This window comes from Ptychodera flava, chromosome 1 (genome assembly GCF_041260155.1).
Source record: "Ptychodera flava strain L36383 chromosome 1, AS_Pfla_20210202, whole genome shotgun sequence".
NCBI classification, from domain to species: domain Eukaryota; kingdom Metazoa; phylum Hemichordata; class Enteropneusta; family Ptychoderidae; genus Ptychodera; species Ptychodera flava.
Genome location: NC_091928.1, coordinates 35630594 through 35653518, shown reverse-complemented (window position 1 = coordinate 35653518; position 22925 = coordinate 35630594). Strand labels below are relative to the sequence as shown.

Genomic DNA, 22925 nt, shown 5'->3' with positions numbered 1-22925 from the left:
TTTGAAATGAAATTCGTACCCGTCGTTTACACGAGCTGGAGTGACTTTCATCAGACAGAGCTTTACGGCATTTAAACTCGTCATCAGTAGCGATAAAGTCACTGTTATCAGTTCTCTAGAACACGACTTTTAAATAAGTCAGAGAATGGTTTAGAATTCCGTTGCGCAAATATACGAGCAAATTTTAGAAAAATGAATTTTAAGTTTCATTTTTCACTTATTACAGGTCACTGTCTCTCTTTGGAGAATAGTTAGAAACACTGTAGAGGCTCGTCTTCAACGATACGGATGCGGTATTTTGCGGGCTACGGGTTCATATCTTGGTTGTTTGCGTTTAGTTTATGGTAGTTTGTACTTTATGTTTTGCTGTCTTGTGTATAACCCTACAAGTATGGCGAAAGTGTCCGGCTTTTGGCTACGCCACCTCCCAAATGGCATAGCCAAAGCCGGATAATCTTATTCATACTCATAGCCTGACACAGGGCTATCTTGTGTATAGAACCGATCAGGCACGGCGAGACAGCTGTAATTTGCGTGTCACTGTAGCTCTGCGTGGTAGGGCTGTGTGTTACCGGCTATTGACCTCCCAGTGTAGTGAGAGGCCAATAGCTGGTAACACACAGCCCTGCAACGCAGAGCTACATGTCGCTGCAGTCTGTACTCCGGAGTTGAGAGACTACGTACAAAACTACGATCTTTAAATGCTATAAATAAAATAATTAGCGCCAGAACAATTATTTACTTGTTTGATTTCTCACAGTCCATATCGCTATCGAACATCACTCACAATTCTTAATCTTATCATTGACCTCTATGCAGAATTGACATCAAATTGACATCTCTCATACTGGATGCACTGGATGACATCATGCCGGATTAACAATAGAGTAAACGCTTAAAGTCTTAAATCTTAAAATTACATAATCAATGTTTTGAAAAATACCCCAAACATGTAATGGAGTAAACAACGTCTAATCCTAAACTGGTACAGTTAACACCTCTATAACCTTCCAAAATGTCATGTTCTCGATGAAACAAATACAACCTAGATTTGAAAAAATTGACGTTCGTCAGACAAAGTTACCAAGATTTCCCCCTACTTAGGCCCATACACATTCAAGGTGTCAAACAACAAAGAACAGCTTGTAAAAAATTCGCAAAGCCATTCTGCATCCTTGGTAAACGATTACACTATAAGAGAATACAATAAAACACCAGATATAAACTACTTAGTCATCATAAAATACTCAATGTTAATGTCAACGTTTATGTTGTCATTCTGTGATTCATCCAGATGTGTTTGGTAAAATTCTGACCTGAAAATAAATCATTCACGACTCGTGGAACGGCCAATTTATATCTATAATAAATGTTGTAACCAGATTCTTATTTAAGGTCGTTACTACTTTTCAGTTGAACGTTTGACGCTCTTCAAGAAGGTATTTATCAATAGTTGATAGAACGACAATGAACTGTAGGATAAGTCTCATTGTTTTGGTCATTGTCATACTATAGCAGCAGTCTATAGGTAAGAATGCAGATTCCTCTTTATCTACATTCCAAGCTTCTCCATGGCTTTTGCTTTCAGTTCTCCAGCAAGTATTTTACCGACCGGGCTACTTGGGAATGAGTCAAAGAACAAGACATATTTTGGCACACGAAGTTCTGGCAAATACTTTCCAAGAAATTGCAAAATTTCGTCTGAGGAGATCGCTTTGCCTTCTTCAAGACAAACACAGGCACATACTTCTTCAATGAACCGTTCATCTGGCACTCCAATGGTCTTCGATTCCTTTACCTTGGGGTGTCTTGCAAGAACTTCATCGACTTCAACTGGATAAATGTTGTCTACCCCTTTGATGATGATTTCTTTTTTTTTTTTCGCCCCATGATATCGAGGCAGCCGTCTTCTTCCATTTTACACATATCACCTGTATGGTACCAGCCACACTGGTCTACTGTTGATTTCGTTTGTTCTACATCGTCTTCATACCTCAGCATTGTGTAAGGTGACCTGGTACACAATTCACCGGTGACACCACGTGGTACAATGTGACCATAGTCGTCGATTATCTTGATTTCGTAGTGATCTATAGGATAACCGATTTTCTCGAATTTCTCGCTGTTGTTATTTATGGTCACAAAACCAGTTTCAGTTGTTCCAGCTATAGTGTAGATGTTGAAGTTTAGCTGTTGTCTCGCTTTTTGAAGAGTTTCAGCTGGGATTTTGTTTCCAGATGTGATAAGGTATTGCAGTTGGCTTTGGTCTAAAATATCCGAATTCCCAAACTTAAGAAAATCTAAGAGAGAAGGGTACGTTAGAGACGCTACTGTAACACATTCTTCCCTTATTAAAGACAAAAGAGTTTCTGTGTCAGAATTTGAATCTGGTACAACGACTGTGTAACCATGACTCACGCCCCCAACCGTGGACAGTTCGCCACTACCATGAGTGAACATGTTCATAGCCATGTATCGAATGTCCGTTTTTACTATTTCTGCAAAGTGTCTACCGTACACATGTGCATTCTCAAGAGAACTCCTATGCGATCTCACTACCAACTTCGGCATGCCCGTACTGCCAGATGTACATAACATCATCATTTCGTCATCCAGATGAACGCTTTCTCGTAATTTTCTAACTTGTTTGAAGTCTCCTTCATCTCCCATGTTCATCACATCTTCATAGCGAATCATCCCCGGTTTGCTGTCACTGCCAAGGTGAATCACTGTGTGGAAGGTTGGTAATTTCCGTACACTGCATTCGCTTGTTTCACTTGCCATCTTCCGTGCAACGTTCAACAGAACTCTTTCTTGATCCCCGGACTCGATTATCAGAGATGTTATTTTTGTTTTGTTCACTACATGTTCAAAGTATGCATCGTTGTATGCAGCGTGTATTCGTACACACACCAGCTTGGCGTAAGCCATCGCATAAAAGGATGTGACCCATTCGTAGCGATTCTTTGACCATATGCCAACACGCTCACCTGGCTTGAGACCCAAGTGAACCAAGCCTGAAGCCAAATTGACCACGTCTTCTCGAAGTTGCTTGAAAGTGATACGCTGCCTTATAGATTTCGAAGCAAAGATAAACGCCTCTCTGTCCGGAAACTTGGCCGCTGATTGGTCGAGTGCGTCACACAATGTTTTCCCAGTAAGTGGAATGTTTGATGCAGCATGCAGATAGCTCTTTCCAGACGATAACCTTTTCGGTGAGTTTAGTATTGACCTGTAAAGCAATAATAGAGTAAATATGAGCTTTTAAGGTAATATGCACCTCGAAAGTGAAAGACTTAAACTTTTGCTCAAACTTTCCTCTGTGAAACTTTCAACCATTCTCTTACCAAAGCAAGAATAAAAATCAGGGGTCACCGTGCAAACTTTGGTACTAGAGAGACAAATAACTTGCGATTTCTCGATATTTGAAATCCAAAATGGCCGTCATCCCGTGTTAACTCTATGGAGAAAAAAAAAATTTTCGATTTTCGAAAAACTAAGACGGTGAAAACTTTTCTTTCGCCAACAGCTTCAAAACGAGCCCCCACAAGTGGTAGGTTAGAAGAAAATTGATAAAATTTGAAGGCCCCAATTTCTGTCCCCGAGGTGCGTTCTACCTTAAGTTGACTCCCAAAGTAATACTGTAATATATGACCAGCGGCTACTCATAACTTATCAAAGATACCCACTAACAAAGTCGACAATACAATATCTTGCCAAAGCAATGTTGGGCTTCTGAGTTACAGCCACAAAGTCACTGACAAGAATAAAACCTTTATCTTCAGTTGCGGTGTTTGTTTTCTTGACTGTAAACCATTACAGATATTAAGATAAAATGCGCCTCGGGGACAGAGATCGGGGACACGATCATGTTGAAATATCCTCGAGTGTAATTGTGTGTCAGTATCATAGGCACATTGATTCACCGCATTCTAATGCATTATGGGTATACTTTTGCAACGTCACTGCCGTTGCAGCAATGGATATAATACGGCCCGCGAAATTGGTAGGAGGACAGGGAAACATGATGTCTCCTTATGTGAATTGTAGCTGTACATGCCGCGTTCCGATTGTTGGCTAATGTGAGAGATCTAGTTATTCAAGGGAAATACAGTGCCGTCAGAGTGGCAATCGTGTCCTCAATATGCCTCCTAGGAGGGGTTATACTTTTAGTTCCCCCACCGCCGTATGTGCGAGATACTACACCAATGAGAGACAGTAAGGCAAGGGACTTTAAACAGTCTAATTAAAATGATACAATGGTAGATACCTACATAATACAAACCTGCTCTCTTGTGAATACGTTATTTCTTGAACGATGCAGGGCTGGCAGAGAGAATGAGAATAGCAGACGTGTTGACGGTTTGTTCATCTGTAGTATCCTCATCATCGTCAGCTCGGACGGGTTAGTTACTTTGACTAGAGTATTTTTGGGAGTATCAGCTGCCCGGACAAGAGACCTTGGCAAGAGAAAATGTAGTATCCTATATATATAATGTATGTAATGTGTGTTGTCAGCTTATCAAGTCACGGATAGTCGCTTTATATCAGTTGAAAACCCCAGTTTAGACAGTTGAAGTTGCTGTTATCAGTCTACGATAACGCCATAAAAGGAGAGGATTTTAATATTCATGAGTTAACTTATTAGCCAATCAGTGAACTGCTTTTGGAAGCTCTAATGCAATTTTACACATATCTCCAGAAAGGTCTTTCTGTCGATCATGTTGATTGGTGGAAAATGGCACAATGTATTTCTATGCATGCTTTGACCTTCGATCTTGAAACTCACCGCTGATTTTGATAAATCAACCTCTGCATTCAGGCTCTAAGCAGTCTGAAAGACGTGCTGCCGGCCGTTTTAGCGCAAACAACCATGATACCGATCAACTATAGGGTTAAAAGTGCCTTTACAACAGTCTGATAACTACACTCCACAAAACCATGAACGGTATGAACGGTACATGCTTTTGCCATACCATAGTACACGTTCGGCCTGGGGGGGGGGGGCGGTGGATTATTTTTTGCCGATGTCAAAAAGTGGCTGACCTCCCCTATTCCAAATTTCGAAAACAGGGTGACCCTCCTCACGCGACAACTGTAAAACATTGTATACATTTTGTATATATATATATATATATATATATATATATATATATATATATATATATATATATATATATATATATATATATATAAGATTTTACATACATTTATATTTTAACAGTCATTCTGTGTTTTAATGAAATTGTTAACATGTCAGTGGTAAGATAGGATTTCAAAGTGTCAATCGTGAAGTTTGAATACAGTACATTTTGAATGAGTTGTGAATGTATTTCACATTTTCTATGCTTAAAGGCAGGGGGAGCCTATAAATCCCCCTATCTCCCTGGGCATTCATAATCCAATATGAGTGGCGTATGGTAACAACGTCAACGAATGCTCCCGAAAATCTGGAGCTTTCAACAACCATGGTGTAAATTAAAGCACTGTTCCAGCATATTACGTTTTGTGAATACTTGTTGCATCACCTTATTGGTGAAATTCTCTCATTTTTTCTATTTTAAGTTGATTTTTGATGCCAAAACTGCTTCGATGTTGTGTTCAAAGCGTCCACAGAACAATAAATGAAAGCATTCAAACAGCTGCCAATCACGAGGGGACGCGAAAAGGTGCAAACGATCAAACATTTGATGTGTACATCGGATCGATTACGATGTCAACAATGAATAAACGATTCTTACCACTGAGCAAAATACTTGACCAACAGTTACTGAACACGAGTCTCAGATGAGTTCAGACACAAACGGACTGCTTCATGGTTTCAAGCAGATTGCCTCTCCCTGATGTTTGTTTGTTGATCTGTCATGACAACTTTTCCCCACACAGACTTAGACGTGGTGGCTGTGACCAATCTGGCTTGAAATTGGTCATAGCCACCACGTCTATTAAAATTCATGAGTTTACTTTTCTTGTTTACGTACATACTTATATCAGATGGAAATCTGAGGATTTGCGATTACATCAGGTTGACAACCCCCCACACAAGAGCAATGAATGTAAAAAGTGTGAAAGAGGCTCCCCACCTAACTATCCAAAATGTTTTTGTGTCGAGTTTGTGTTTGATTCGTTTCAAAAATGTGTTCCTACATTCTTATCCGATTGTTTGTGTTAATAAAAATGTTTGTTTCGCCTCGGATATTTGTAGGGAAGTTTGGATTAGTGTGTACGGTAATGTATTGTTTGTGTGGGGAAAGCTTATGGCGAGACGCAGCCGGACCTATTGTGTTACAGAGTTTATAGAGTGGCCCTTTGACGCTTGCGTTTCGAAACCCGTTGTGGTTTCTCATCAGTCGCAGTGTAGATTCCTTCCTTAGTTTGTGTTTCTGAAAAATTATTTTAATGCATTTTAGTGGTCTTGCTCTTCGAGTAGCGAGGCAAGTATATTAATGTTTGGGTCTCGTTGTGAGTCGTCCGTTTGGTGGTCCAGTTTGTTTGTTCTATGTTTCTTTACTTCAGTAAATTTTGTTTTGAATAGTGTGTCTTTTAGAATTTTGCCGAGGTTTGTGAATTTTTAGGCAATAAGTACCACTGCGGGGTACGGATTTTATGTTTTCTGGATCAAGATACTTACAAGTATCATGATCGATGTGTTTGTTCTCGTACATTTTGTTTAATAGTTCGTGTACTTTGTTTACTGTTTGTTCTGTGTCGTCACTGGCTAGTTGTGTATAATACTTAGTGTTGCGTAATTGCCTTTCGCATTCGTGTACGTAATCTTTTGTGTTGACAAAGACAAAACCCGACCCTTGTCGAAGGGTTTTTATGGTAATTTGTCTACTGCATCTAAGTTTTGGGGCGTCGACAATCGCTAAGATCAGCCCATTGTTTGATGTATGGTACTATGCCATTTTGCGAAACTGTAGCCATATGGGCACGTGTTAGCACAGGTCATGGAGAGCTTCTCATGCGCCTGTTAGGCCTACTTCGTTTTCACACGGTCCCCCATGCCTTTCTTGTCACGTTATCTAAACTAGTTCAAAGCGTCTATTTACACTGAATTTATTTAAAAATGCATATGGAAGTCAAACGGGTTATAATTAAAGTAATATATTGGTGATTTGCTAAATGACTTGTTCGTTTCAACAATGCAGTGACTTCTACATTGGTAGATGTTTTCCACTTTGGCAGCTGACCCCCTTATGAAATATCGGGAAATATATGTACAGCAAGAGCTTCCACGATGCTGATTTATAAGTACTCCAGGACCGTTCGGGAAATTCAGAGTAAACACGTAAAATATAGGGTCCTCGATCTCCGATGATGATGATGATGATGATGATTAAATATTTAAAAATGAAGAAAAATAAAAATATATTTGGACTCAGTAAATTTGTTGTTGTTGTTGTTTTATTATTGTTGTCGTTGTTGATAGTATTTGCAGAAAAGAACAAAGTATGCGCTGCAAAATTCAATAAAGCCTAACTTTATTGAATCACAGTAAGACCATCTAAAGAAATTTTTTGTTTGCCGTCCTGGAATTTTTAAAAACCTACCAGCCAACCAGCAAAAAAATCAAACATAGTAAAAAAACCAAAAACATAGATCAATCTAATAAACTTTAACTTTCCTATCGGTTTATTGGCCACAAGTATGGAAAATCATGTGCTTTGTCACATGTGTGGTACATTATGTACCAGGTATGGTGTTTATTGCCATCGTTTGTTATGGAATTTTTGTTCAAACTCACAGTCACCTAACTATAAGCATGCTTTTTGTACCTATACAAGTATAACCTGTGTTTCCAAGCATTGCTTTCAACGTGCTTAATGAAGGGCACAATAAACGCTGCATTGTAAATGTAACCGCCAAAGTCGACTGCAAGCGATTCACTGATACACGACATCATTGAGGTGCAATAAGAAAAAGTTTTGGACTCATGTAATTGCTATCATTCAATCCCATAACGCTTGTGAGAGCGTCATCACATGTCACCGCCTGGCGCAGAGTTGTTTACTGCGATAAAGATATGAAAGCGATAAAGTTGAAAAAATGTACACAGATAACTTCAGAATTTAAAACTTATTAAAAAGGAACCGATATTTTTTTGGTATGAAATATATAAAAGATATCGAGAGCAGCTGTCACGACTTGTGTCAAGGGTCACCATCATGTAACGCCAAGTAATCTACAATGTAGCAAGTCTCATCCAGCTGCCACACGCATGCACAGAATGCCATCAGCGCCTATCAGGAAGTATACCGGACATTTTAAAAAGTATTTCATTAAAAATCAATCAATCTACGTAAGCAACGAACTTTCACTTTCAATTGAAGTAACATTTTTAATCCTCCGACGAGCTGCGAAACGTATGGGCTCTGCCCTAGTGTTATATTGCACCTCAATAGTCTCAAATAAACATTGATCAGCGACACAGGAATCCGTGTTGATAAGCAATGGTGCGAAGAGCAAGCATTTGGCAGTATTTAGCTTGACATCATGATTAATAGATTCATTCTTAGATTGTTTAATGAAGCTTTTATGGCAAAGGATTTGCATATTGGCATTTGAAATGAAATTCGTACCCGTCGTTTACACGAGCTGGAGTGATTTTCATCAGACAGAGCTTTACGGCATTTAAACTCGTCATTAGTAGCGATAAAGCCATTGTTATCAGTTCTCACATTGTACCATAATTTGCGTGGAGCTCCGATTTTTTACGATTTTTAAATAAGTCAGAGAATGGTTTAAAATTCCGTTGCGCAAATGTACGAGCAAATTTTAGAAAAATGAATTTTAAGTTTCATTTTACCCTAGATTCGCCGGCAAGATAAAAACAGGACAGGAGTGAAAAGTGTGGGGGCACAAATTGTATTTGGCAGTAACCGCCACTAACCTTGGCAGTAGTTAGGGTTAGGGATGTAGCGCATAGAGGCCTATCCAAAAACCTTTCAGTTGATATCCAACGGCTTCTTATCACAAGGCTCCACTCGTTCAATAGGCTCAATTATTGTATAAATAACATGTACGCCTTTTCGACATTATGTAACATCTTATTGCGAAAAGATAAGCTACCTGTTACAGAAATATTCGCAAGTGGGAAGAGGACACCATTAAATTTTTATCAAAAGTTCGTGCGTGCTCTTGGTCATCGATATGTGGATTCTTTGTTTTAACCAATGCTTAAATTGTTTCGTTAGGTTTTCATTGGCAAGACCCAATACAATTGGTGAAGTTTGTGATTTACAATTAGCGAACATGGCAGCGAATTCAAATAATTTTACTTGATGTGACATTTTTTCACAAAAACGAGGGGTTGTTGGCATACAGAAACAGTGTAGAGGCTCAAAGTCTTTAACAATAACGCCATTCATTTCTAACACTTGGATATTACATTTTACCATGTGTTGTCCCTTCTTCAAAGTGCTTGTGTTCGTAAAAACACCTTATATATACAATCTACACAGTCTTTACTTATAGAAGAACCCGGATTATCAACCATGTATTACAGTTCCCTGTCTCTCTTCGGAGAATAGCTAGCGAGAGGTCGTCTGGATTAAAAAGAGTAGAGGCTCAAAATCTTCCATGATAACACCGTTTATTTCTTATACATGGATGTTAAATATTGCCTGGGTTTCGTCACTTCTCCCAAGTGCTTGTGTTCGTAAAGACACCTTATATATACAATCTATAAAGTGGTTATTTATAGAGGTACCCGGATTCTCCATCACTGAACACAGGTCACTGTCTCTCTTTGGAGAATAGTTAGAAACACTGTAGAGGCTCGTCTTCAACGACACGGCTGCGGTATTTTGCGGGCTACGGGTTCATATCTTGGTTGTTTGCGTTTAGTTTATGGTAGTTTGTACTTTATGTTTTGCTGTCTTGTGTATAACCCTACAAGTATGGCGAAAGTGTCCGGCTTAAGGCTACGCCACCTCCCAAATGGCATAGCCAAAGCTGGATAATCTTATTCATACTCATAGCCTGACACAGGGCTATCTTGTGTATAGAACCGATCAGGCACAGCGAGACAGCTGTAATTTGCGTGTCACTGTAGCTCTGCGTGGTAGGGCTGTGTGTTACCGGCTATTGACCTCCCAGTGTAGTGAGAGGCCAATAGCTGGTAACACACAGCCCTGCAACGCAGAGCTACATGTCGCTGCAGTCTGTACTCCGGAGTTGAGAGACTACGTACAAACTACGATCCTTTAATGCTATAAATAAAATTATAAACGCCAGAACAATTATTCACTTGTTTGATTTCTCACAGTCCATATTGCTATCGAACATCACTCACAATTCCTAATCTTATCATTGACCTCTATGCAGAATTGACATCAAATTGACATCTCTCATACTGGGTGCACAGGATGACATCATGCCGGATTAACAATAGATTAAACGCTTAAAGTCTTAAATCTTAAAATTACATAATCAATGTTTTGAAAAATACCCCATAACATGTAATGGAGTAAACAACGTCTAATCCTAAACTGGTACAGTTAACACCTCTATAACCTTCCAAAATGTCATGTTCTCGATGAAACAAATACAACCTATAGATTTGAAAAAATTGACGTTCGTCAGACAAAGTTACCAAGATTTCCCCCTACTTAGACCCATACACATTCAAGGTGTCAAAACAACAAAGAACAGCTTGTAAAAAATTCGCAAAGCCATTCTGCATACTTGGTTTCCTTACAAGCAAAGCGATTACGCTATAAGAGAATACAATAAAGCACCAGATATAAACTACTTAGTCATCATAAAATACTCAATGTTAATGTCAACGTTTATGTTGTCATTCTGTGATTCATCCAGATGTGTTTGGTAAAATTCTGACCTGAAAATAAATCATTCACGACTCGTGGAACGGCCAATTTATATCTATAATAAATGTTGTAACCAGATTCTTATTTAAGGTCGTTACTACTTTTCAGTTGAACGTTTGACGCTCTTCAAGAAGGTATTTATCAATAGTTGATAGAACGACAATGAACTGTAGGATAAGTCTCACTGTTTTGGTCATTGTCATACTATAGCAGCAGTCTATAGGTAAGAATGCAGATTCCTCTTTATCTACATTCCAAGCTTCTCCATGGCTTTTGCCTTCAGTTCTCCAGCAAGTATTTTACCGACCGGGCTACTTGGGAACGAGTCAAAGAACAAGACATATTTTGGCACACGAAGTTCTGGCAAATACTTTCCAAGAAATTGCAAAATTTCGTCTGAGGAGATCGCTTTTCCTTCTTCAAGACAAACACAGGCACATACTTCTTCAATGAACCGTTCATCTGGCACTCCAATGGTCTTCGATTCCTTTACCTTGGGGTGTCTTGCAAGAACTTCATCGACTTCAACTGGATAAATGTTGTCTACCCCTTTGATGATGATTTCTTTTTTTCGCCCCATGATATCGAGGCAGCCGTCTTCTTCCATTTTACACATATCACCTGTATAGAACCAGCCACACTGATCTACCGTTGATTTCATTTCTTCTTCATCTTCTTCATACCTAAGCATTGTGTAAGGTGACCTGGTACACAATTCACCGGTGACACCACGTGGTACAATGTGACCATAGTCGTCGATTATCTTGATTTCGTAGTGATCTATAGGATAACCAATTTTCTCGAATTTCTCCCTGTTGTTATTTACGGTCACAAAACCAGTTTCAGTTGCTCCAGCTATAGTGTAGATGTTGAAGTTTAGCTGTTGTCTCGCTTTTTGAAGAGTTTCAGCTGGGATTTTGTTTCCAGATGTGATGAGGTATTGCAGTTGGCTTTGGTCTAGAATATCCGACTTCCCAAACTTAAGAAAATCTAAGAGAGACGGGTACGTTAGAGACGCTACTGTAACACGTTCTTCCCTTATTAAAGACAAAAGAGTTTCTGTGTCAGAATTTGAATCTGGTACAACGACTGTGTAACCATGACTCACACCCCCAACTGTGGACAGTTCGCCACTCCCATGAGTGAACATGTTCATAGCCATGTATCGAATGTCCGTTTTTACTATTTCTGCAAAGTGTCTACCGTACACATGTGCATTCTCAAGAGAACTCCTATGCGATCTCACTACCAATTTCGGCATGCCCGTACTGCCAGACGTACATAACATCATCATTTCATCATCCAGATGAACGCTTTCTCGTAATTTTCTAACTTGTTTGAAGTCTTCTTCATCTCCCATGTTCATCACATCTTCATAGCGAATCATCCCCGGTTTGCTTTCACTGCCAACGTGAATCACTGTGTGGAAGGTTGGTAATTTCGGTACACTGTATTTGCTTGTTTCACTTGCCATCTTCCGTGCAACGTTCAACAGAACTCTTTCTTGATCCCCGGACTCGATTATCAGAGATGTTATTTTTGTTTTGTTCACTACATGTTCAAAGTACGCATCGTTGTATGCAGCGTGTATTCGCACACACACCAGCTTGGCGTAAGCCATCGCATAAAAGGATGTGACCCATTCGTAGCGATTCTTTGACCATATGCCAACACGCTCACCTGGCTTGAGACCCAAGTGAACCAAACCTGAAGCCAAATTGACCACGTCTTCTCGAAGTTGCTTGAAAGTGATACGCTGTCTTTTAGATTTCGAAGCAAAGACAAACGCCTCTCTGTCCGGAAACTTGGCCGCTGATTGGTCGAGTGCGTCACACAATGTTTTCCCAGTAAGTGGAATGTTTGATGCAGCATGCAGATAGCTCTTTCCAGACAGTAACCTTTTCGGTGAGTTTAGTATTGACCTGTAAAGCAATAATGGAGTAAATATGAGCTTTTAAGTTGACTCCGAAAGCAATACTGTAATTTATGACCAGCGGCTAGTTATAACTCAACAATACCCACTAACAAAGTCAACAATCCGATATCTTGCAAGGTTGGGCTTCTGCGTTACAGCCAATCACTGACAAGAATAAAACCCTTTATCTTCAGTTGCGGTGTTTGTTTTCTGGACTGCGAACATTACAGATATTAAGATACCAGATATGAACTGAATATGCTCACGTGTTTTACAACAGATTCATTAATAGTAGTGCGCTTCACAGAACAATGAGATATATGTTATCACTATATGTAGCAGGTTTCTTTAAACTTCGCACAGTACTCTCAGAGTTTAATCACTAATTAGAAAACTTTATTTAATATGCAAAGGAGCTGTTAATTAACTTGACACTGCTCAATGCTTTACGGGACAATTAGATATCCATCAGATCAACATTTGTAGCTCGTTTTATTTAATTTATTGCAATAATTTTAGAGTAATGTCACTAATGACAAAGTTCATTAAATATGCAAATAAACCCTAAATTAACTTGACACTGCCAAATGCTTCTCAGTACAATTAGATATTTATCAAAACAATATCTGTACCCAATTTCACTGACTTGGGTGCCGTAATTTCAGAGTTATATACCTAATTACAAAGTTTATTAAATATGCAAATGAACCCTTAATTAACTGTACACTACTAAATGCTTTACAACACAGTTAGATATCTGTCGTATCAGTATGTGCAGCAGTTTTCATCACATTTGATGCAGTTATTTCGGAGTTATATGACTAATTATAAGACTTCATGAAATATATAAATGAGCTATTTATTAACTTGACACTGCTCAATGCTTCTCAGTACAACCGGATATTTATCAGATTAACATCTGTAGCAAGTTTCATCAAATTTAACGATGTCATTTTGGAGTAATATCACTAATTACAAAGTTCATTAAATATGCAAATGAACCCTTAATTAACTTCACACATCTAAATGCTCTACACCACAATTAGATATCTGTCGCATCAGTATCTGCAGCAGATGTCATCACATTTGGTGTAGTTATTTTGGAGTTATATCACTAATTACTAAACTTCATAAAATATGCAAATGACCTATTTGTTAACTTGATACTGCCAAATGCTTCTCAGTACAACTAGATATTTATCAAAACAATATCTGTACCCAATTTCACTGATTTGGGTGCCGTAATTTCAGAGTTATATACCTAATTACAAAGTTCATTACATATGCAAATGAACCCTTAATTAATTTCACACTACTAAATGCTTTACACTACAGTTAGATATCAGTCGGATCAGTATCTGCAGCAGATTTCATCACATTTGGTGAAGTTATATCGGAGTTATATGACTAATTACAAACCTTCATAAAATATGTAAATGAGCTATTTATTAACTTGACACTGCCTAATGCATCTAAGTATAATTAGATATATATCAGATCAATATTTGTTGTAAGTATCATCAAGTTTGGTGCAGGAATTTCAGAGTTATGACACTAATAACAAAAGTTCATTAAATATGCAAATGAGAAAATAATTGACATGACACTCACAGTATCATCACAATGTTCTTAGATTGTCATCTGTGAAAAGTTTCATGAAATTTTGTGCAGTATTTCTTGATATATGTCTACACTGTCATTATCGTCTCCATAGGCAAAGCATTGTACGGAAAAAAACGATATTGCATAACTTCATTAATATGCAAGCCACACTAACCAAAATCTAATCAGTTCTTGCAAGTAGCATATGGTACCTGTGTACCAGATCTGACTTGAATCCGTACAGGCGTTTTTGAGTTATCGTGTAAACAGACAGACAGACAGACAGACACACACACACACACACACACACACACACACACACACACACACTAACACACACACACACACACACACACACACACACACACACACACACACACACGGACAGACAGACAGACATCGCTATGACATTAGCCCCCGTGTTTACACACGTGAGCAAAAAATGCGCCTCGGGGACAGAGATCGGGGACACGATCATGTTGAAATATCCTCGAGTGTAATATGTGTCATTATCATAGTCACATTAATCACCGTATTCCAATGCATTATGGGTATACTTTTGCAACGTCACTAGCGTTGCAGCAATGGATATAATACGGCCCGCGAAATAGGTAGGAAGACAGGGAACATGATGTCTCCTTATGTGAATTGTAGCCGTACACGCCGCGTTCCGATTGTTGGCTAATGTGGGAGATCGAGTTATTCAAGGGTTGCATGCACCACAGGGAAATGCAGTGACGTCAGATTGGCAATCGTGTCCTCAATATGTCCCCTAGGAGGGGTATACTTTTGGTTCCCCACCGCCGTATGTGCGAGATACTACACCAATGAGAGACAGTAAAGGCAAGGGACTTTAAACAGTCTAATTAAAATGATACAATGGTAGATACCTACATCATACAAACCTGCTCTCTTGTGAATACGTTATTTCTTGAACGCTGCAGGGCTGGCAGAGAGAATGAGAAAAGCAGACGTGTTGACGGTTTGTTCATCTGTAGTATCCTCATCATCGTCAGCTCGGACGGGTTAGTTACTTTGACTAAAGTATTTTGGGGAGTATTCAGCTGCCCGGACAAGAGACCTTGGCAAGAGAAAATGTAGTATCCTATATATATATATATGCGTGTTGTCAGCTTATCAAGTCACGGATAGTCGCTTTATATCAGTTGAAAAGCCCACTTTAGACAGTTGAAATTGCTGTTATCAGTCTACGATAACGCCATAAAAGGAGAGGACTTTAATATTCATGAGTTAACTTATTAGCCAATCAGTGAACTGCTTTTGGAAGCTCTAATGCAATTTTACACATATCTCCAGAAAGGTCTTTCTGTCGATCATGTTGATTGGTGGAAAATGGCACAATGTATTTCTATGCATGCTTTGACCTTCGATCTGAATCTGAATCTGAATAAATACGTTGAAGACACCAATACTGGTATATGATCAACGGGGAAGAGGCAGGTGCTTAATCGCACTGGACAGCTGCCTTAAAGATGTTTACCGATGCTGATGTTACAACCGAGTCACTTAAATTGTTCCAGTCTATGATTGTTCGTGGAAAGAATGAGTTCCTGTAAATGTCTGTGTTTGATCGTGGTATTTGGAATGGTTTTGAATTATTACATGCATATTTAGTTACTGGGTTGCTGTGATGATAATCTGTGAATTTCCGAGGTTTAACTGCGCGTTTTGGTTTTTGTGGAATGAGGTATGTATCCTGATGAATGGCTGGTATGAGATCTTGAGTGATTTTAAACAGAAATGTCAAGCGGAGTTGTTGTCTTCTTTCTTGTAGTGGTTGAAGTTGATTTTCTGCTAACATTTTGCTGATGCTGCCTGGCTGTCTTGATGTGTAATTTCTAGTAATGAATCTGATGGCTTGTCTTTGAATGCGTTCTAGTTTATCTATGTTGGTTTGTGTGAAAGGATCCCATATGATTGCACCGTACTCCATGGTTGATCTGACAAGTGAAATGTATGCTGTTTTCCTACATGATTTGCTACAGTGTTTTAAATTTCTCCTCAGGAAGCCGACAATAGATGCTGCTTTTTTGACAGATTGTTGATGTGTATATTCCATTTGAGATCTTCAGATAATATGAGTCCGAGGTATGGGTTGTGTGGTACTTGTTTGAGGATATGACTGTTTAAACTGTGCATGTAGAAATGTGAACTTTTGTTTTTAATACTAAGGATGTAACATTTCTTAGCATTAAAACGCATCCCCCATGTTGTTGCCCATCTCTCTAGCTCTTCAAGATCATTCTGTAGGATGTTATGGTCATTCTGTGTTCTAATTGATCTGTACAGTAAACAGTCATCAGCAAATAGTCGGACTTGAGATTTAACACAACCTGGGAGGTCATTTATATGGCAGAGAAATAAAAGTGGACCGAGTACAGTGCCTTGAGGAACCCCGGAACCGACTGGTACTTGTCTAGATGTTTCTCCCTCGATGACGACTTGCATTTGACGTTTGGACAGGAAAGAAATTAACCAGTCATGAAGTGAGCCTCTGATGCCATAGTGATTGAGTTTATGTAATAGTTTCTTGTGTGGGACAGTGTCAAATGCTTTGGAGAAGTCCAGGATGGCTATATCTGTCTGTAAATTCTTGTCATAGGATTTCATTAGATCGTCTATGGTGACAAGAAGTTGTGTATCACATGAGTAGCCAGAGCGAAATCCATGATTTAATGACGTGAGTATATTGTGATATTCTAGATGGCTTAAGATGTGTCGGCAAATGATGTTCCAAAAGTTTACTTGTGACTGATGTAAGAGAGACTGGTCTGTAACTTTCTGGTACATGCTGGTCACCCTTCTTGAACACTGGCGTGATGTTTGCATTTCTCCAGTCACTGGGGAGTTCACCTGTATCGATGGAGCTTTGGAAGATGTATGCCAAAGCTAGTGACAGCTCAGCAGCACAGTTTTTCAAGACCATATTAGGGATGTTATCAGGTCCTGTAGCTTTACTCGGATTTATGTTCTTAAGCAGTTTCTCCACCCCTTCCTTGGTGATTTTGAGGTGGCCTATGTCTGGTGCTCTCTCAGATGTTAGTTGAGGCATATCTTCACTGGTCTCTTTGGTGAAGACCGAGCTGAATTGGTTGATAAGTATGTCCGCTTTGGTTTTGCTGTCACTCACTAGCTGTCCTTTCCTCTTTAGTGGTGCAGTGCCAATGTTTTCTTGCTTTTTAGATTTTACAAACTTCCAGAAGGGTTTGCTGTTGTTGTTTTTCAGGCCATCGTCGATGATATTATTGACAAATGACCATTCTGCTCGTCTGAATTCTCTCTTACATACCTTTTGTATGTGTCGGTAGTTTGACCATTTTCCTGTCTTCTTTGCTTGTTTGTATATCCTGTACTTTTGTCGGCTGAGTCGTTTCAGTTTGTGGTTAAACCAAGGTAGTGAATGTCTGAAGTGCTTCATTTTAGATGGAATGTGCAAATTGATTGATGTCGTGAGTTCTTGTTTGAAGGTTGACCACAACGATTGTACACTGGCACCTTCCTGATATTTACGGCTGATATTATCAGAGATCTTACTTGCATCATGGTGGAGTTCAGCCCAATTTGCCTTTGAATATTGATAGCACTTCTTTGGTTTCTGTTTGATGTAATGAGGCTTTGTCATTGAATCTGTTATGACAATGTCATGATCAGATATGCCGGGTATACTGATAGAACTTTTAATGAATGAAGGGTTTGTAGTAAATACCAAGTCCAGTAAGTTGTTTTCTCTTGTAGGTGCCTCAATTACTTGTGTAAGGTTGAATGTGACTGAGGTGTCTATCAAGGCCTGTTGTACTGCCTTGTCTGGTGCAGCCTGGTTCACAGTGGATGTCTGCCAGTCAATGTCTGGGCAATTGAAGTCACCACACAGGATAATATGACGGTCTTTTTTTCCTGTTATTAATTCTAATGATCTTTGGAGCTCACCAATATCCTTGATGTTACGTTGAGCCATATAGTAGGAACCAATGTAGAGATCTTTCTTTCCTTTTAACTTGATTTTGACCCAGTCGACTTCACATTCAGTAACATATTCTGGCTGCTCTACTGATATTATGTCATTGTGAACCATTACAAACACACCTCCTCCAAGTGTTCCTCTGTCGTTTCTGTAGACTTTGTAATTATCTGGGAAGATTTCACTTGACTTAACTGCATCATTTGTTGGGGTTTTACCAGGTTTGATTCCCTTTAACCAGGATTCAGTTCCACAAACTATATCTGGCTTAGTGTAATTTATCATAGCAGCTAGTTCTGATTGCTTGTTGATTACACTTCTGCAGTTGACTGTTAAGATTCTCATGTTAGCTTTCTGGACAGATTGCCATGGTTGATCTATTGTAGATTTGGGTGATGAGATATTTGAAACTCACCGCTGATTTTGATAAATCAACCTCTGCATTCAGGCTCTAAGCAGTCTGAAAGACGTGCTACCGGCCGTTTTAGCGCAAACAACCATGGTACCGATCAACTATAGGGTTAAAAGTGCCTTTACAACAGTCTGATAACTACACTCCACAAAACCATGAACGGTATGAACGGTACATGCTTTTGCTATACCATAGTACACGTTCGCCTGGGGGGGGGGGGGGTGGATTTTATTTTTTGCCGATGTCAAAAAGTGGCTGACCTCCCTCTATTCAAAATTTTGAAAACAGGTGAACCCCCTAACCTGACCAGTCCCTTATTTGGCGATATATTATCATTATCTAAGTCGAAAACATCAAAAAAGACTTAATATCACATTATACATGCTAAACTTTATTGAAATTTTACATAGTAACGACTTCTGAGTCTCTGAGTACGAATATATCGACGTTCGCAACCCGGAAGTAGCTGGTGTGCATTTACTGCTCGTGGTATACGGTCACTGATTGGTCAGAACGAAATGAATATTAATGTTTTATTCATATTTGCCATCTCCTTGTAAGGCGTTATCGTAGACTTATGGTATGGTAATAAATTTATAAGTTGTAGCCTGTGTGCACAGAGGGCGCTGCAAAGTACTTGGCCCCTTGCCAAGATGAATCTTAAAACGTCTTCAGATGTCGAATTGTACCGTGGACGAAAACGACAATTCTCCGCTCTGTTGGAAATGTATCTTCGTCCACGGTAAAATCGACTGCCACTGAAAGCTATATATGCGAAATGAGTATGTCAGGGGACTGAGGAAATTGGGAAATGTGCAGTGAATCAGTAGTCGGCGCCACAGTCCCCTGTGGTCTATTCCGCTGTGCGTCTATGCGCCCGTAGACGTGAGAACATATGCCTGAGAAGAAGAAGAAAATTAAGTATCAGGTATGAATTTTGAGAATGATAGGGAACAATCGACGGTTACATGATAGATGACCTTGCTAATTTTCACAGTAAAATCGAACGTCGAAGATGACATGGTGGCATATGGCATAGGAATATGGCTCTACAAACTACTAATAACTACTTCGAGTAGAACTGCCAAATATATAAGCATTTTTCTTTGCCTGCATCATTAATAAATATGCGGCTCTATGATAATTGAGGACCACCTGAAAACATTTGATTACATAGACGGGGTAACTTGATAATTTTTAGGGTATTGAGGGGGAGGGTCTGAAAAAAGATTTCAATCGTGATTCCACCAGCCCCTTCTTACTACTTCATGTGAACACAGCCTAAGTTGACATATGTCACACAATGACCATCCGTTGAAGCCTGTAATTCAACGCAGTGTCAACGATGACAATGGCAATGACGGTCCCAGCCATGCGTACGAAATTGCCACTGGGGCCCTTGTCCAAGTAGTACTTTTGCATTTCTCGCAAACTCAATTTTCAATTTTCAGCTCAATTAAAAAAAGACATCTTGCATACGATCATAATACCTAAGGGAGCCGTCATTATTTACGGCCTGGGGGTCAGAGGAATGTGAGGGGGGGGTGGTCACTCAAAAAATTGAAAACTTCAAGGGGTTACTCAAAATGTTGAGAGGAAGAAGGGGGTTACTCAATTTTTGGTGCAAAATAAATTGAAATACCTCTCAAATTGCACAATTGCACATATCAATTTTTAAAAGTTTCGATGGAAAGGGGAACACCCCCTCTCTTGCTCTCCCCTTGGGTGTTCGAATAGTTTTATTTGTAAAAGACAAATCGAAAAACACCTCTCAGATTGAACTGTTGTGAATTCATCATTTATTATCACAGAAACATATGTTTTAATCGACTTCAGGCTTTTCATTAGAAGCTGGCAGCTAGAGAAATGACACAATTCAAGGAGGTCACAGATTTTCCATTCCTGCATTTTCTTTGGTCTTAATCTCTGGGAAGCTGAGAACTGTTTTTTGCAAAATGTATCGTCATTGTTTCGTTGTTGAATATTGTGACTCAAACACTGATCATGCAAAAATGTCATAAAAATACAGTGTTCAATGTCATTTTCAAACAATTTTACCGAGTGCAAAATAAATTGAAACAACTCTCAGATTGCACCATTACACACATCGATTCAATTTCACAAAATTTTCCACGCAAGATAGGGGACACCCCATCTGACACTTTCCCCCTCAGCCTCTCGTGTGTTCTCTCTGTGTACTTTCAAATTCTACCCAGTCAGACATCCTTGTGAAAACCCTGTCATGATACCCATCCAAATTAAACAATATCATATGGTTGGATACTGGTTATAGCGTGAGCTTTTATGTCTGTATTTTGTCGTCACTTTGAATTTCATTTTGTTGGTTTCACCGTTTTCAACCGTCATGAGATAACCGATGATAATCTAGCAGGGTACTTCAGGATTTGAAAGGTCTTTACTATTTTACTTTTGCTGTATTTGTGTAAATTTTACAACTAGTTCATGCGCAATATTGCTATTCAACACTCCTAAACATCAATTTAAAGCTGATTACACACAAAATGCTATCTCTTTCCACACTAGAAAAATGCCTGGCCGCAAAATGTATCGCGCACCTCGCGTAATTTTAATTTTCGAATTCGTTCACAAATTCGCAGCGATTTTGTAAAAATTACCTTAAAACGTGATATCTTTTGGCCCGAAATCCGTAACAAAATGCAATGTGGACTTACTTTTCTATGTCTTTTCTGTGATTTCCAAATAGAAATATGGTTGGCCTGAAAATGCCACGGATTAGTTTATTGTGCTGTTTCGTTGATGTATGTATGTGTGGCCCGTACACATATGCAAACGATGATTCGCTCCGTCTGGGAGGGAGAACATTTACTGCTTTCTGCTTTTTAATATATGTAGAGGTGTATAAGTGTACCATTTTACGAATCAACGTTTAAAATGTGCTTGAATGTTTTTTTTTTGTCTTGATGCACATGTGTCGAGGATAAATAAGTCGTATGTCGTATGGACTATAGTGTATTTCTTCAACACATTAGGTGTTAAGGTTATTCCTTTAAACACGATTGGAACTAATTTGGGATAATTGGATGTGAAGTAAGGTCGTTTTAATCTGCAAATGCAAGCTCATCTGCTTTTCATTTCAAGTTATACACTTGCTTTTATGAGTAATTTGCCATATTGCAACATTCAGCTATTAGGCACCTAACACTTTTGAGAAATTTGAAAAATATGAAGAACTAATCGTCCCAAATTAGTTCCAATCGTGTTTTATTCCTTAAGACTTTTGAGGCGTTTACTCTGTTTTGGTTCACCGAGATTTCGCACACATCGTCCACTCTGCGAGGCCGGGGAAATTCGCTTCAGCATCTCTTCTGTGATCAAAAGTAACACATCTAGAGTAAAACTGATCGAAATCACTATCACGTTTACGAATTTTACACCGCAAATTAAGATAAAATGTATTGGGTCTTGCCATTGAGTGCATGGCAGAGTGGGAAAACCACGCAACATATTGGATGCCAAGGGTGACTCTTTTTTTTCCAAAACAGTAGAGGGGACTCTAATTTTCCACTTCAACGAAAGCCACACGTTGACATGACATTGCATTTGAAGAAAACACATGACTGGGAGAAATGCTGACTCAGGGTAGTATGCGCCTCGAAAGTGAAAGACTTAAGCTTTTACAAAAACTTTTCTCAATGAATGAGTCAACCAAATCAAGAATTAACCAAATCCAGAATTAAAATAGGTCATCACCGTGCAAATTTTAGTAGCAGAGAAACAAATGCAAAGATTGGTATAAGAAAAACAAATTACCTGAAAAGTAAGCTGATATAATGTTTTTCTTACAACAAATGCTTTAAAATGAGCCCCCAGTAATGGACCAGAAATGTATAAATTGAGATTCCTAATATCTGTCCTCGAGGCGCATTCTACCGTAAACAGGACAGTCGACCGAGTTCTTGTCAATACGTGTAAGATATGCATTGTTGTGTAAGTAGGATTTCACTGGTAAATATGTATTTGTTAGCTTCATGTACAATTTGCCTTAGTTATAGAACTCAAAATGACAACATCTTACCTAGTTATGGGTGAGCCTTCAACTTGTTTATACCAAACTTTTTTTACTTGTTGCTTCTGTCATAATCTTCCATATATGCGCAAAGGAAATTAGTATTTCAGCATCATGATACATTAGCGTCCTTGGAC

General features: G+C 39.0%; 2 protein-coding genes across 2 annotated transcripts; both read right to left on the bottom strand.

The window, feature by feature from the left end:
- Positions 1 to 1848: 1848 nt before the first annotated feature.
- LOC139144465 (medium-chain acyl-CoA ligase ACSF2, mitochondrial-like) lies at positions 1849 to 2931 on the bottom strand. Its single transcript, XM_070715166.1, has one exon. It carries the CDS (start codon positions 2929 to 2931, stop codon positions 1849 to 1851), a length of 1083 nt encoding a protein of 360 aa, XP_070571267.1.
- A 7264-nt stretch (positions 2932 to 10195) lies between these two features.
- On the bottom strand, positions 10196 to 22925 carry LOC139136039 (medium-chain acyl-CoA ligase ACSF2, mitochondrial-like). The gene is made up of 3 exons (XM_070703855.1): positions 22798 to 22925; positions 15244 to 15430; positions 10196 to 12754 (listed from the first exon to the last, which is right to left on the bottom strand). The coding sequence occupies exons 2-3, from the start codon at positions 15357 to 15359 to the stop codon at positions 11080 to 11082; spliced, it is 1791 nt and encodes a 596-aa protein (XP_070559956.1). The 5' UTR covers positions 15360 to 15430; positions 22798 to 22925; the 3' UTR covers positions 10196 to 11079.